The sequence below is a fragment of the Chrysemys picta genome, chromosome 11 (genome assembly GCF_011386835.1).
Source record: "Chrysemys picta bellii isolate R12L10 chromosome 11, ASM1138683v2, whole genome shotgun sequence".
NCBI lineage: Eukaryota > Metazoa > Chordata > Testudines > Emydidae > Chrysemys > Chrysemys picta.
Window position 1 is genome coordinate 78,332,861 of NC_088801.1, and position 12,902 is coordinate 78,345,762.

The 12,902-nt window shown below is 50.1% G+C and overlaps 1 protein-coding gene across 3 annotated transcripts; it reads right to left on the reverse strand.

Annotated features, from left to right (window-relative positions):
• Positions 1 to 201: 201 nt before the first annotated feature.
• Positions 202 to 10,963, reverse strand: LOC101943454 (zinc finger protein RFP-like). Of its 3 annotated transcripts, none has more exons than XM_065561229.1 (8): positions 10,473 to 10,963; positions 5,655 to 5,750; positions 4,651 to 4,881; positions 4,369 to 4,391; positions 3,304 to 3,419; positions 2,567 to 2,608; positions 941 to 1,005; positions 202 to 391 (listed from the first exon to the last, which is right to left on the reverse strand). In XM_065561229.1, the coding sequence occupies exons 1-8, from the start codon at positions 10,887 to 10,889 to the stop codon at positions 341 to 343; spliced, it is 1,041 nt and encodes a 346-aa protein (XP_065417301.1). In that variant the 5' UTR covers positions 10,890 to 10,963; the 3' UTR covers positions 202 to 340. The 3 variants fall into 3 exon arrangements, with proteins under 3 accessions (XP_065417301.1, XP_065417302.1, XP_042717738.2); XM_065561230.1 differs by having other exon boundaries at positions 219 to 391; positions 918 to 1,005; XM_042861804.2 differs by having other exon boundaries at positions 248 to 1,005.
• Positions 10,964 to 12,902: the final 1,939 nt, after the last annotated feature.

Genomic DNA, 12,902 nt, shown 5'->3' on the forward strand with positions numbered 1-12,902 from the left:
TCCCTGGGGCTGCAGGGAGGGCGGGGGGGGGGGAGCGTCATAGAGATTAGATATTGGGGTTGGGTAGACAGGTGTCCTCCAAGGTCATAAAGATGGGCCAGAGGCTAGGTAAATGAGACACCTCCAGTATCCTAGAGACTAGGATGACTGTGATTAGAGACACCCATTTTTTCATGCCCATTGGACTATTCTCACCATGTCTCAGTAGCAGTGTCTGCGCCACAATTCCCAGAGTCCTCCTGTGCCATAGAGGACAGTGACACACAGGCGGCAAAAGCCTGGGGTCGATGAGACTGGAGGAGGTGGAGAAGCCACCCCCTGTTTTCCACACTCTGACAGGTCAGACACCTATCAGGGCCTCCAGGGTCATAGCGGTTGCATGGCAGAAAGCCTGAAGGAAGACAGGAAACTTTCAATGTCACAAAGACAAGGGGGTGTGAGACTAGAGAGGTTGAGTTCAGGGTCTCCAGGGCGATATCCCCCCCATGTCTCAGCAACACTGTCTGAGCCGGGATCCTGTCCAGACCCAGAACCAGGGACGGATTCGCTGCCCGGTGAAAGAGGCTGGCGGGAAAGTGAAGATCGGGGCCTCGTTATCAGCATCAAAAAAAGCCACCTGCCCCCATTCACAGTCCAGAGAAATCCGGATCCTTCTGGGGACCCGGCTCAGGGGCAGGGGGGTCTCAGGGAAGGTGAGAGCCTGGAACTGACGCCCCCACAGCTGCACAGCCCAGATCCCCCCCTCAGGGTTATGACTGATCCAGCCTTTCCTCCTCACAGACTCTCTGGCCACCCCCACAGCCCAGCGTTTCCCATCCCCCACCTCCACCTCCCAGCAATGTCTCCCCGAGGTGAATCCCTCACAGCCCAGCACACAGAGCTCAGTGTCAAATCGCTCAGGATCATCGGGCAGGTACCGCGGGGTGTGTCCCCAGCTCACACTTTTCTGATCCTCAGACACGACGAGCTGGGGATGAGCCGTGTCTGGATCCAGAGTCACCGTCACTGGGGAGAGAGAATCAGAGCGTTAGGGGCAGAGCTCGGCCCGGGGGGGCGGGGGGGCTGGGGGCATTTCTCACACTCCCCAGCAGCCCTGGTCTGCCTGGGACAGGCCTGGATCCCAGGGCGCTGCCTCTGTCCTGGGCACCTGACACTGAGCAGAGACGTCACTGCAGCTCTCAGCCTGGGTAATGGGACCCCCTGTTGCACGTTCGCATTCAGTTACAGAGGCTGCAGGTCCCTGCTCCCCAGCTGGCGTAGCTCAGATGGCAAAGAGTCTGGAGGGGAAAAGGGTCCCAGAGATGAGAGCACCTGGTCTCTGATTTACAGCGCCAGCCTGGGGAGCGGCTTCTCTGCCCCGAGTGCCCTGGCAGCTCCTCCCCCGGCTGCTGGGACCTGCTGTGGGGGCTGCAGAAACTGCCTCTCTCCCCCTTCCTGCTGGAGCGGCTCCCCGGAGGGTTAGAGAGGAGGAACCTGACGTTGCGCAGAGGGGCGTGAGAGGGGGGAGGCACCAGATATGAACCCGGGGGAAGCAGTTCACTGAGCCCAGCCTCCTGTCCCTGGCCTGGGAGAAGAGGAGGGGACAGGGCATTGGGGCAGAACCACTCCAGCCCAGAGAGTGGTCAATGGGGGGTGGCCTTGGGAAGAGAGAAGGGAGGAGGTGGCAGCGTCAGAGGAACACTGCATCTCTAGCGGAGGAAGAACTGGGGAGCTCAGCCTGCCCAGCAGAAGAGAAAGGAGGGATGCTGGTGAAGAGCCATGGGAGAGAGTCCCTTGCTCAGGGAAAAGCAGAGGGGCACATGGACGGGTATGGAAACACCAGGGCATTTGAGTGGCGCTCGGGGCGAGTGTGTCTGGTCATGGACTCAGTGCAAAGGCTGGTGGCAGGATTGTTTGTGTGACTTCAGCGCGGGATCGCCACCACATTTCAAGTTTGTATTTTTATTTCTTGGGGGTGGGGGAGTGTCACATTGGGTGTTGGTTTGGTTTGGTTTGTGTCTTTAGCTACTCATTTATAAAAGTGTTTTCATGCATTTTTTTCTCTGAAGTGAAAGTTAACCTCTCCTGAAATCTCTCACCTGCTCTGTATGAGCCTAGAGATTTCCCTCTTTTTATCTGAATTTCAGAGCACAATCCATGAAGCAGTGAGTCGCTCCAGTGGGAGAGCCCAGCCCTGACCTAAGCAAAGGTTGGATGTTGGAGAAGAGCTATGGGGGAGACCCCCTCTGCCAGGGTAAAGGAGAGGGGTGTATCTGTCCTAAGGGGAGAGTGCTTTCTCCACATTCCTCTTAATTTAATATTGAAAAGGCCTATGAATATCTATGAAAACCCCAGGGTCAGAGTTAAGGGTGTTTGGATGTTGGTCAGTATCTGTTTCTATTCACCGGTGTGGGCATGAACTGAGCACTAAGGTTGGTGTAAGGACTGTTTGTGTGACTTTAGCTTGGGATTTCCTTAGCAGTTAATGTTTGGTTGGTTTGGCTGGAAACTTTAGCTTCAAATTAATGGAAATGTTTTCATGGGAATTTTCTTCTTTTTTAAAGATAACCTGCACCTGCAATCTTACCCTGTCTGTGTGCGCCTGTCTCCGGTTCAGATAGCAGAGTGTCTGGAGATGGAAAGGATAAAAGAGGTGAGATTTCATGCTGTCATATTTATAACATCCCCATTCTTATCTGACATAATTATGTCTTAATAATGAGAGAGAAACAGAGACACACCCATCTCTTTAATAATAACTAATCTGAAACCTTCCGTTTCAGGGGTCAGCAGCCTTTGGCACACAGCCCGTCGGGTTAACTGGCGGGCGGGCTGCGAGAGAGTTTGTTTACATTGAGTGTCCACGGGCACAGCCCCCTGCAGCTCCCAGCTGCTGTGGATTACACACAAGAGGCTCCTGTTCTGGAGGGACTCACCAGGATTTACGCCTTCCCTTTTGGCCCACACCAGCTGCCGTAGGGGGCCAGAGCACAGTGATGGGCTGGGTCCACATTTCAAAAGTGGCCTGAAACGTTGGGTTCTAAACTGCTCTCGAGCCCTGTGCTCGAGTTGTGTAGTTGGGAGAGAGAAACTGAGGTACCCCAAATTTTCCTATATTTTTACCTGAATGATTTTGCCAAAGCTCTCTAAATGAATCAGCGTGAGACATCCTGGGGCCCTGCTACATCTGCTCAATTTGACGACTTTCCATTTTTTATTAAATAGATACATAACCTAATTATTAACCAATTGGCCAGAGTCCAACTCCTCCCACAGTCTCAGAGACACACCATGATTTCCCTCCCAGAGCCCAACTCTCACTACCTTTGAATTCCCTCAGTGTCTCCATTAAAACAATATTTTCTTGGGAGAAATCACTGAGTCTCTTCTCTAGCTCCGGAGAAATCTCCACTGGCTGCTGGAATTTCCTCGCCTCACACCTGGGGAGAGAGAATTTCATTGTTACATTCCAGTCACTAACTCGCCATCATTCCTGGATAGAGGAAGTCGCTGCTCTATAGGGCCTGTGGCACAGACCATGGCCGTGCCACCATCCCCCAAAAGCCCAATTCATGTTCTTCCACTCTGGCCTAGACAGAGCAGATCTGAGGATAAAAGAGGAGTCGAGTTTCCAGGGCGAATTCTCTCCTTGGCCTCCATGTACCAACACTGGTCTGCTCCATGTTTCTTGTGTGCATCATGCTATGAGATCTTTCTTTCAGGTAGTAAACTGAGACCTCGGCTGCACCCAAACCAGCTCATTCCACACAGGTCTCTAAACAGACTTCCAGTGGAAAAGACTCGTGATCCCTGCTGAGCAGGGTTTGATTATTACCAGTACGCCAGGGATGAAAGGCCCGTATTGCATCCAGGGGCAGCTCTATGGTTTTTGCCGCCCCAAGCACAGCAGTCAGGCAGCCTTCAGCGGCATGCCTGCGGGAGGTCCGCCGGTCCCGTGCCTTCGGCGTCCCGACCGCCGAATTGCCGCCGACGCCGCAGGACCGGTGGACCTCCCACAGGCATGCCGCTGAAGGCAGCCTGACTGCCGCCTTCACAGCGACAGGCAGGGCGCCCCCCGCGGCTTGCCGCCCCAGGCACGCGCTTGGGGCGCTGGTTGCATCTCCAGAACCCTGAGGCAGCCAGTCCCCCAGCGTGTCACATCTCCAGGAAGTACTTTAGGTCAGTCTTTCCCACTGAATAGATATTCCAGAGTCTTCTATAAAAGGCTGAGACCCTCAGGATTAAGTTGATCAGAGAAATTTGTATCCAAAAAGTGACCCTGCCCCATACATTTTGCTGTAGAGCCCCGTGGAGATGTGCTGTTAATGTTCTCTCCAAGCTCTTTCACAGCATCGTGAAGTACAGGGGGAGTGAGAAAGAGCCACATACCTGCTCAAGGTGCTTCTGAAGTCCTAGAGAGGAAAGAGACAGAAAAACCACCTTAGTCTCACTTGCCATGATGCCTCCCACTGGGGATCCCAGGAAAGGGATTTTGCAAATATGAGGAAAAGCAGCTTGGCCCGGGGCCCAGGTCATGGGTCTGCTGACTCAATGTCACCTTTATATCTATGAGTGACACTGAGATCTCCAACTGCTGGACCCCAGTGCCCATGATTCAGGAGCTGTCCTGTCCCTGTGATGGGATCTGGGATGTTTCTAACTCAGTCTCACCTGCAGGAATTCACTCGCTGGCTTCTGATACTTCCCCTCCAGCTCACTGATCAGCTCACTGAGACGGGAAATCTCCTCAGAGAGTTTGCTGGCATTGTCATTCTGTATCTTTACAACCTTTCTGTCCAGCTTCTCCAGCTGGGCCAGCAGGAGTCGCTCTTGTTCCTCCAGGAACTGCCGCAGTTGCTGAAATTCAGACATAATCTTCTGCCTCTCGGCTTGTGTCTGGATCTATTAAAAAAAATGGCAGGCCAGGGACATAGAATCTAGGGTCCTTTCATGGAGTGCCAAGTATGCAGGAGACACAATTTCTTTGCAAGCTCTAAGATGTCTGACACTTGACTTTACCCCGTGGTTAACAGGGAGAGAATTTCCTAACACATTCCCACTAGGGTGACCAGATAGCAAGTGTGAAAAATTGGGACGGGGGTGGGGGGTAATTGGAGCCTATACAAGACAAAGCCCCAAATATCAGGACTGTCCATATAAAATCAGGACATCTGTTCACCCTAATTCTCACCGGCCCGAATATCTTTCAATGGGAAGTTTCTATGACTAACATGGGCAGGGCACTGTGTTATCAGAGGTCTATGTTAATCCAGACCCAGAGCAGAGGAGGCAGGACTCAGCACTACATTGACAGAGATGCCAAGGGAGAAAAAAAGAATCGAACAATTAAACAAGGCAAGAAATGCCTACAGACTCAGGCAGATAGTGCAGCCCGAGATATAGGTCAATTCACCTTGGGAGGAGTTTTGTGAAAGCTGCAAGGGCTAGAAATGAACTGGAATGGAAGTTTAGATTCTGCAGAATATGATGTTGTCCTGATCCAGCCAGAGGATTTCGCAGGGCCAGTGTATGTGTGTGCAAACATGAAGCTAACCTAGCAATCCCTGGTCATGGAGAAACACACACAAGTCCACTTTCTCCAAGGCCACAGAGGAATCTGTTTCACAACACCTCCCACTGCAAGTCTCTGCAGGTTAATAACACTGGGCACCTACCAGATATTCCTGGGTTTTCCCCTCTCCAGTCACTTGAAATCCCAGCAGCTTTTCTCTCTCTTCCCGCAGAGTCGATAAATGGGCCTGAATCTTTTCCTGGAGAAACAGAAATGATTTGAGTGAGTTTATTTTGAGGGTTCAGAGTGTGTATGTGGAGAGGGGTTTCTTCCATCGCAACCCAAGACTCTGTAGGTGACTGTCAGCTCTACAGGGTCCATGACATCAGGAACCACAAGGAAATCAAACCTCATTAACAGAGACTAGGACTGTTTTATATTCAGACAGTTTAGACTCATTTGTCCTCTTTCTCCATTGAGTAAAACCAGCAGGAAACTGGAGTCACATGGTGGTGAATCAATAAACCTACACTTGACAAGTTTTCGCTAACACCTTTGGCTGGTGCTTGGCCACATACACAATAACACCATTCAGACTGCAACCCAGTCTGATCCCAATGGTATCTGCGCTGTCTGGGGCCCGCCCCTTCTGTGTTTGGATTCAAGGTGCTGGGGGTCCGCACAGCGTTTGGCTCAGTGACCTCCCCTACTGCTGGTCGGCCTCTGAGTATTACCCCTCATGGAGCAATATGGGAATTCAGAATCCCAGTGGGAAACCTCGGCCTTGAAATGGCCACACTTCATCACGAGCAGGTACTGTCGGGGAGGCAACATGGCCCAGTGGTTGGAGCTTTGGCCTAGGCCTTAGAAGAACCAGTTTCTGTTCCCAGCCTCTCATTTCCTGGGCACGTCAAAGCCCCTCTCTACGGTTCAATTTTCCCCTCCCAACCTTTGTGTCTCTTGTCTATTTAGACCAGGGGTTGGCAACCTTTCAGGAGTGGTGTGCCGAGTCTTCATTTATTCACTCTCATTTAAAGATCTGCGTGCCAGTCATACATTTTAACGTTTTTAGAAGGTCTCTTTCTATAAGTTTATAATATATAACGAAACTTTTGTTGTATGTAAAGTAAATAAGGTTTATAAAATGTTTAAGAAGCTTCATTAAAATTAAATTAAAATGCAGAGCCTCCTGGACCTGTGGCCAGGACCCGGACAGTGTGAGTGCCACTGAAAATCAGCTCGCGTGCCATAGGTTGCCTACTCCTGATTTAGACTGTAAACTCCTCAGGACAGGGATTGTCTCTGTGTTTTGCGGGGGCCCTGCAGAATCCAGGTCAGATCTCATCTGGGATTTGTAGTGGTTACTGGGATGCAAATATTAATAATTATAGTAATGATAATAATAAAAAAATGTAGTAATAGCAACAGCGCGCAACTCCCCCTTCTCCAGCCTGAGGGCAGCACTCTCACATAGTTCAGCCTAACAGAAGTATTGGGAGCATAAGCTTTCGTGGGTAAGAACCTCACTTCTTCAGATGCAAGTAATGGAAATCTCCAGAGGCAGGTATATATCAGTGTGGAGATAACGAGGTTAGTTCAATCAGGGAGGGTGAGGTGCTCTGCTAGCAGTTGAGGTGTGAACACCAAGGGAGGAGAAACTGTTTCTGTAGTTGGATAGCCATTCACAGTCTTTGTTTAATCCTGATCTGATGGTGTCAAATTTGCAAATGAACTGGAGCTCAGCAGTTTCTCTTTGGAGTCTGGTCCTGAAGTTTTTTTGCTGTAAGATGGCTACCTTTACATCTGCTATTGTGTGGCCAGGGGAGGTTGAAGTGTTCTCCTACAGGTTTTTGTATATTGCCATTCCTGATATCTGACTTGTGTCCATTTATCCTCTTGCGTAGTGACTGTCCAGTTTGGCCAATGTACATAGCAGAGGGGCATTGCTGGCATATGATGGCATTTAAATTTATGGAGATATCCCATCTCCTAGAACTGGAAGGGACCTTGAAAGGTCATCGAGTCCAGCCCCCTGCCTTCACTAGCAGGACCAAGTACTGATTTTTGCCCCAGATCCCTAAGTGGCCCCCTCAAGGATTGAACTCACAACCCTGGGTTTAGCAGGCCAATGCTCAAACCACTGAGCTATCCCTCCCCCCGGCATATATAACATTGGTGGACATGCAGGTGAATGAACCGGTGATGTTGTAGCTGATCTGGTTAGGTCCTGTGATGGTGTTGTTGGTGTAGATATGTGGACAGAGTTGGCATCAAGGTTTGTTGCATGGGTTGGTTCCTGAGTTAGAGTTGTTATGGTGCGGTGCGTGGTTGCTGGTGAGAATATGCTTAAGGTTGGCGGGTTGTCTGTGGGCGAGGACTGGCCTGCCTCCCAAGGTCTGTGAAAGTGAGGGATCATTGTTCAGGATGGGTTGTAGATCACTGATGATGCGTTGGAGAAGTTTAAGCTGAGGACTGTAGGTGATGGCCAGTGGTCGAGTTCTGTTGGTTTCTTTTTTGGGCCTGTCTTGTAGCGGGAGGCTTCTGGGTACACGTCTGGCTCTGTTGATTTGTTTCTTTATTTCCTTGTGTGGGTATCATAGTTTTGAGAGTGCTTGGTGAAGATCTTGTAGGTGTTGGTCTCTGTCTGAGGGGTTGGAGCAGATGTGGTTGTACCTCAGTGCTTGGCTGTAGACGATGTATCGTGTGGTGTGTCCGGGGAGGAAGCTGGAGGCATGAAGGTAGGCGTAGCGGTCGGTGGATTTTCGGTATAGGGTGGTGTTAACGTGGCCATCGCTTATTTGTACTGTGGTGTCTAGGAAGTGGACCTCCCGTGTAGATTGGTCCAAGCTGTGCTGTGTCATCATCAGGGATACTGTTCCTGACAGCTTGTATTCCATCTGTGTGTGGGATGTTTGTGTAGAGAGCCTCTACATCCATGGTGGCTAGGATGGTGTTTTCTGGGAGGTCACCAATGCATTGTAGTTTTCTCAGGAAATCAGTGGTGTCACGGAGACAGCTGGGAGTGCTGGTGGCGTAGGGTCTGAGTAGGGAGTCCACATATCCAGACAGTCCCTCAGTGAGAGTGCCAATGCCCGAGATGATGGGGGTCCAGGATTTCCAGGTTTGTGGATCTTGGGTAGTAGATTGAATAACCCCGGTCGGGGCTCTAAGGGTATGTTGATTTGTTCCTGTGTTAGTGTAGGGAGTGTCCTGAGTAGATGGTGCAGTTTCCTAGTGTATTCCTCAGTGGGATCTGAGGAAAGTGGCCTGTAGAATTTGGTATTGGAGAGTTGTCTGGCAGCCTCCTTCTGGTAGTCAGATCTGTTCATCATGACAACAGCACCTCCTTTATCAGCCTCTTTGATGATAATGTCAGGGTGGTTTCTGAGGCTGTGGATGGCATTGAGTTCTGCACGACTTAGGTTATGAGGCAAGCGATGTTGTTTTTCCACAATTTCTACCTGTGCACGTCGGCGGAAGCATTCTATGTATAGGTCCAGCTTCCACCCCGGTCACACCACACGATCCATCATCTACAGCCAAGCGCTGAGGTACAACCGCATCTGCTCCAACCCCTCAGACAGAGACCAACACCTACAAGATCTTCACCAAGCATTCTCAAAACTATGATACCCACACAAGGAAATAAAGAAACAAATCAACAGAACCAGACGTGTACCCAGAAGCCTCCTGCTACAAGACAGGCCCAAAAAAGAAACCAACAGAACTCGACCACTGGCCATCACCTACAGTCCTCAGCTTAAACTTCTCCAACGCATCATCAGTGATCTACAACCCATCCTGAACAATGATCTCTCACTTTCACAGATCTTGGGAGGCAGGCCAGTCCTCGCCCACAGACAACCCGCCAACCTTAAGCATATTCTCACCAGCAACCACGCACCGCACCATAACAACTCTAACTCAGGAACCAACCCATGCAACCAACCTCGATGCCAACTCTGCCCACATATCTACACCAACAACACCATCACAGGACCTAACCAGATCAGCTACAACATCACTGGCTCATTCACCTGCACGTCCACCAATGTTATATATGCCATCATGTGCCAGCAATGCCCCTCTGCTATGTACATTGGCCAAACTGGACAGTCACTACGCAAGAGGATGAATGGACACAAGTCAGATATCAGGAATGGCAATATACAAAAACCTGTAGGAGAACACTTCAACCTCCCTGGCCACACAATAGCAGATGTAAAGGTAGCCATCTTACAGCAAAAAAACTTCAGGACCGGACTCCAAAGAGAAACTGCTGAGCTCCAGTTCATTTGCAAATTTGACACCATCAGATCAGGATTAAACAAAGACTGTGAATGGCTATCCAACTACAGAAGCAGTTTCTCCTCCCTTGGTGTTCACACCTCAACTGCTAGCAGAGCACCTCACTCTCCCTGATTGAACTAACCTTGTTATCTCCATACTGATTTATACCTGCCTCTGGAGATTTCCATTACTTGCATCTGAAGAAGTGTGGTTCTTACCCACGAAAGCTTATGCTCCCAATACTTCTGTTAGCCTTAAAGGTGCCACAGGACCCTCTGTTGCTTTTTACAGATTCAGACTAACACAGCTACCCCTCTGATAGTTCAGCCTGCAGCTCTTGTGATTTAAACCTCACTGATCACTTAGCAGCTTCAGTTGGGCTGTAAGATCCCTGATGACGTATCTCACTAGTGGGAACTAGATTTGAAATGGCTTCAGCTGCCTAGAGAAATGTTTCCCACATCGCTCATCTTTAAAGTGTTCATTTTCACCTCATTAGCCACCTTGCCCTGTACATATCTTTTCATATCATTTTTCATACAGTGAAGGCTTTACAGAGCCTAATGATGCAGTTACATCCACAGCTGTAGGAGGGAGAAATTAAGGGTGTCCCGATGGGTGAGTTATTGACAAAGTTAACCTGTAATTAACATTCAGTTAGAATGAATCAGATAGGACAGTGATTCCCTACCTTGCACACCTGTGCAGCCTCCTCTATGGGAATGACTGTGTGAGCTCGGTGAGCCCGGGATCTGTCACACACCACGCAGATGGGAGTTTGATCCTCCTCGCAGAACAGCTTGAGAGGCTCCTGGTGCTCCCCACACATCCTCTCCCTTCCTGCTCCCTTTGCTGCCTGGAAACTCAGCCCTTTGGCTATTTCTAGGACAGTTGCCAGCTGCCTGTTGGGCCTGAGGTTTCTCTGCTGAACTGTTTCTCTGCACTGGGGGCAGGTGAAATTCGTATTGGATCCTTCCCAGCACTGGGTGATGCAGACTCGGCAGAAGCTGTGCCCACAGCCTATAACCACTGGGTCTTTAAAAAGCTCCCGACAGATGGGACAAGCAGCTTCATTCTGGAGACTTTCCAAGGGGCTCTCTGCAGCCATGGCTCCCTCTGGGCAGTGTAACTGGGTGAGTTTCACTTTCCTGAGCTCAGTGGAAGTGATCCCTCCTACAATAATAACTGGGCGTTTCCCTTCCTGGCACCGACTCCTGCTGCTCGCTCAGCTGGAACCAGCCCCCTGGCAACATTCCAGCCCTGGAGGCTTTTGTGGAAAATGCGCTAATAAGGTTCTGGTCCTGCAGTCAGCCCTCTCTGACTCTTACATTCACAAGCTAAAAAGTTGGTTAAAACAGGAATCAGTGTTCAAAAGGCCTGTTTGCCATTTACACCAAGGCTGCTGGGATTCAGTGTCAAGGGGCCCGGTGTCACCAACTCTCATGATTTTATCACGAGTCTAGGCTATTTAGGGTTGCTTTAACCCCCAGCTCCTGGAAGCATGTGACTACCTGAGACTCTTGCCTGTCAGTTTCTAAAATAAGGAAGTTTCTAGCCCTTATGGCTGAAGCGAAAATGTTGAAATTGTTCCCCAAGCTTCAGATTTATGAGATTTAAAACATAAATCTCAGTGGTTTGAGCATGGGCCGGCTAAACCCAGGATTGTGAGTTCAATCCTTGAGAGGGCCATTTAGGGATCTGGGGCAAAAATCTGTCTGGGGATTGGCCCTGCTTTGAGCAGGGGGGTGGACTAGACGACCTCTTGAGGTCCCTTCCAACCCTGATATTCTATGAAAACAAACAAAACCTACATTTTCCTTTATTCGACTGACATTTTAGTTTTGTTTTTTAGCTTTTGGGTGTCACTCTGGTTTCATTCTCAAGATTTTCTGCTAGACTAGATTATTTTTTAGTGAAAACTGCTCTTCTCATCCAAGCACAGCACGCTGAGAGCTGGGGCTGTTAGAAAAGAATGGAAAGAATTGGGCTAAAATGGTAAGAGCCGGGGACAACGCCAATGTGAGATGTTTGCTGATGTGGAAAGGGCTGCACTGCTGACTATCCAAGGTAGGTAGAAAGCCTCTGTCCTCATAGTATCTGAGCACTTCCTTCCCAACACCTGTATGAGGCAGAGAAGGGCTGTTATCCCCTTTTTTATACAGATGAGGACAGTGAGGCACAGAGTGAATAAGGATTTGCTTAAAGTCCACAGAAAAAGTTTACCAGAGCAAGGAATAGAACCTGGGTTTGCGCTCTTCTCTCACTACCACCTTAACTCCCCCACCCTGACAGTCATCACACTGTCCCTCACAACAATCATTAGGCCAGACATATGCACACTGGGGTAGAAATAGTGGACAAGAATTGATTACATGAAGTAAAAAAACTTCTGATTTTTCAGGCCTGTTCTAAAATACGCAGGATATCTCTGAATGCACAGTCACTGCCTCTACTCAGCAATCTGGAGAATTGATCTGAAATCAACACTAGGAAATTCAACAGAGACAAGTGCAACCTATAACACTTTGGAAGGAAAAATCAAACACACCTTTGTCTGCGTGGGAGCCCCTCGCCTGGAATTAGGTGCTTAGGTCATTTAAAACACTCGACCAGGATGTGGGAGTCCAGGGTTCAAATCCCCCCCCAAAGTTCCCGGTAAACTGCACGGCTCTATCTTTAGCACCACGCAGGCGGTGGTCAGGGAGGGCCTCCCCCTCTCAGTGGGGGCCTCCCCTGGCTCCCTCCTGCGCCGCTTCCCCCCACCCTGCCCTTCCCCAGCCTTACCTGGTGCCAGCCTGGCCCTGCCACGAGGGTGGGCCTGATATTACCGCCAGGGTCGTCCCTAGGGGGAGTGCGGCCCTAGGGCAAACCCCTCCTCCGCCCCAGGCCCCACCCCACCCCTGAGTGACGCCGGGAGCCCGCAGAGCACGACCGGTAGCGCTGCTGCTGTCCCCAGCTGTGCCACCATGGTCCTGCGCTGGGGCCTGGAGCTGGCAGCAGCGTTGCCACACACCGTCCATGTGCAGAAGGAATTTTTTAATGTGCAGCAATATACAGGTGATGTGTCACATCTCACCTCCACATTGGTGCACACAACAAAATTCATTCCGCACATGGACAT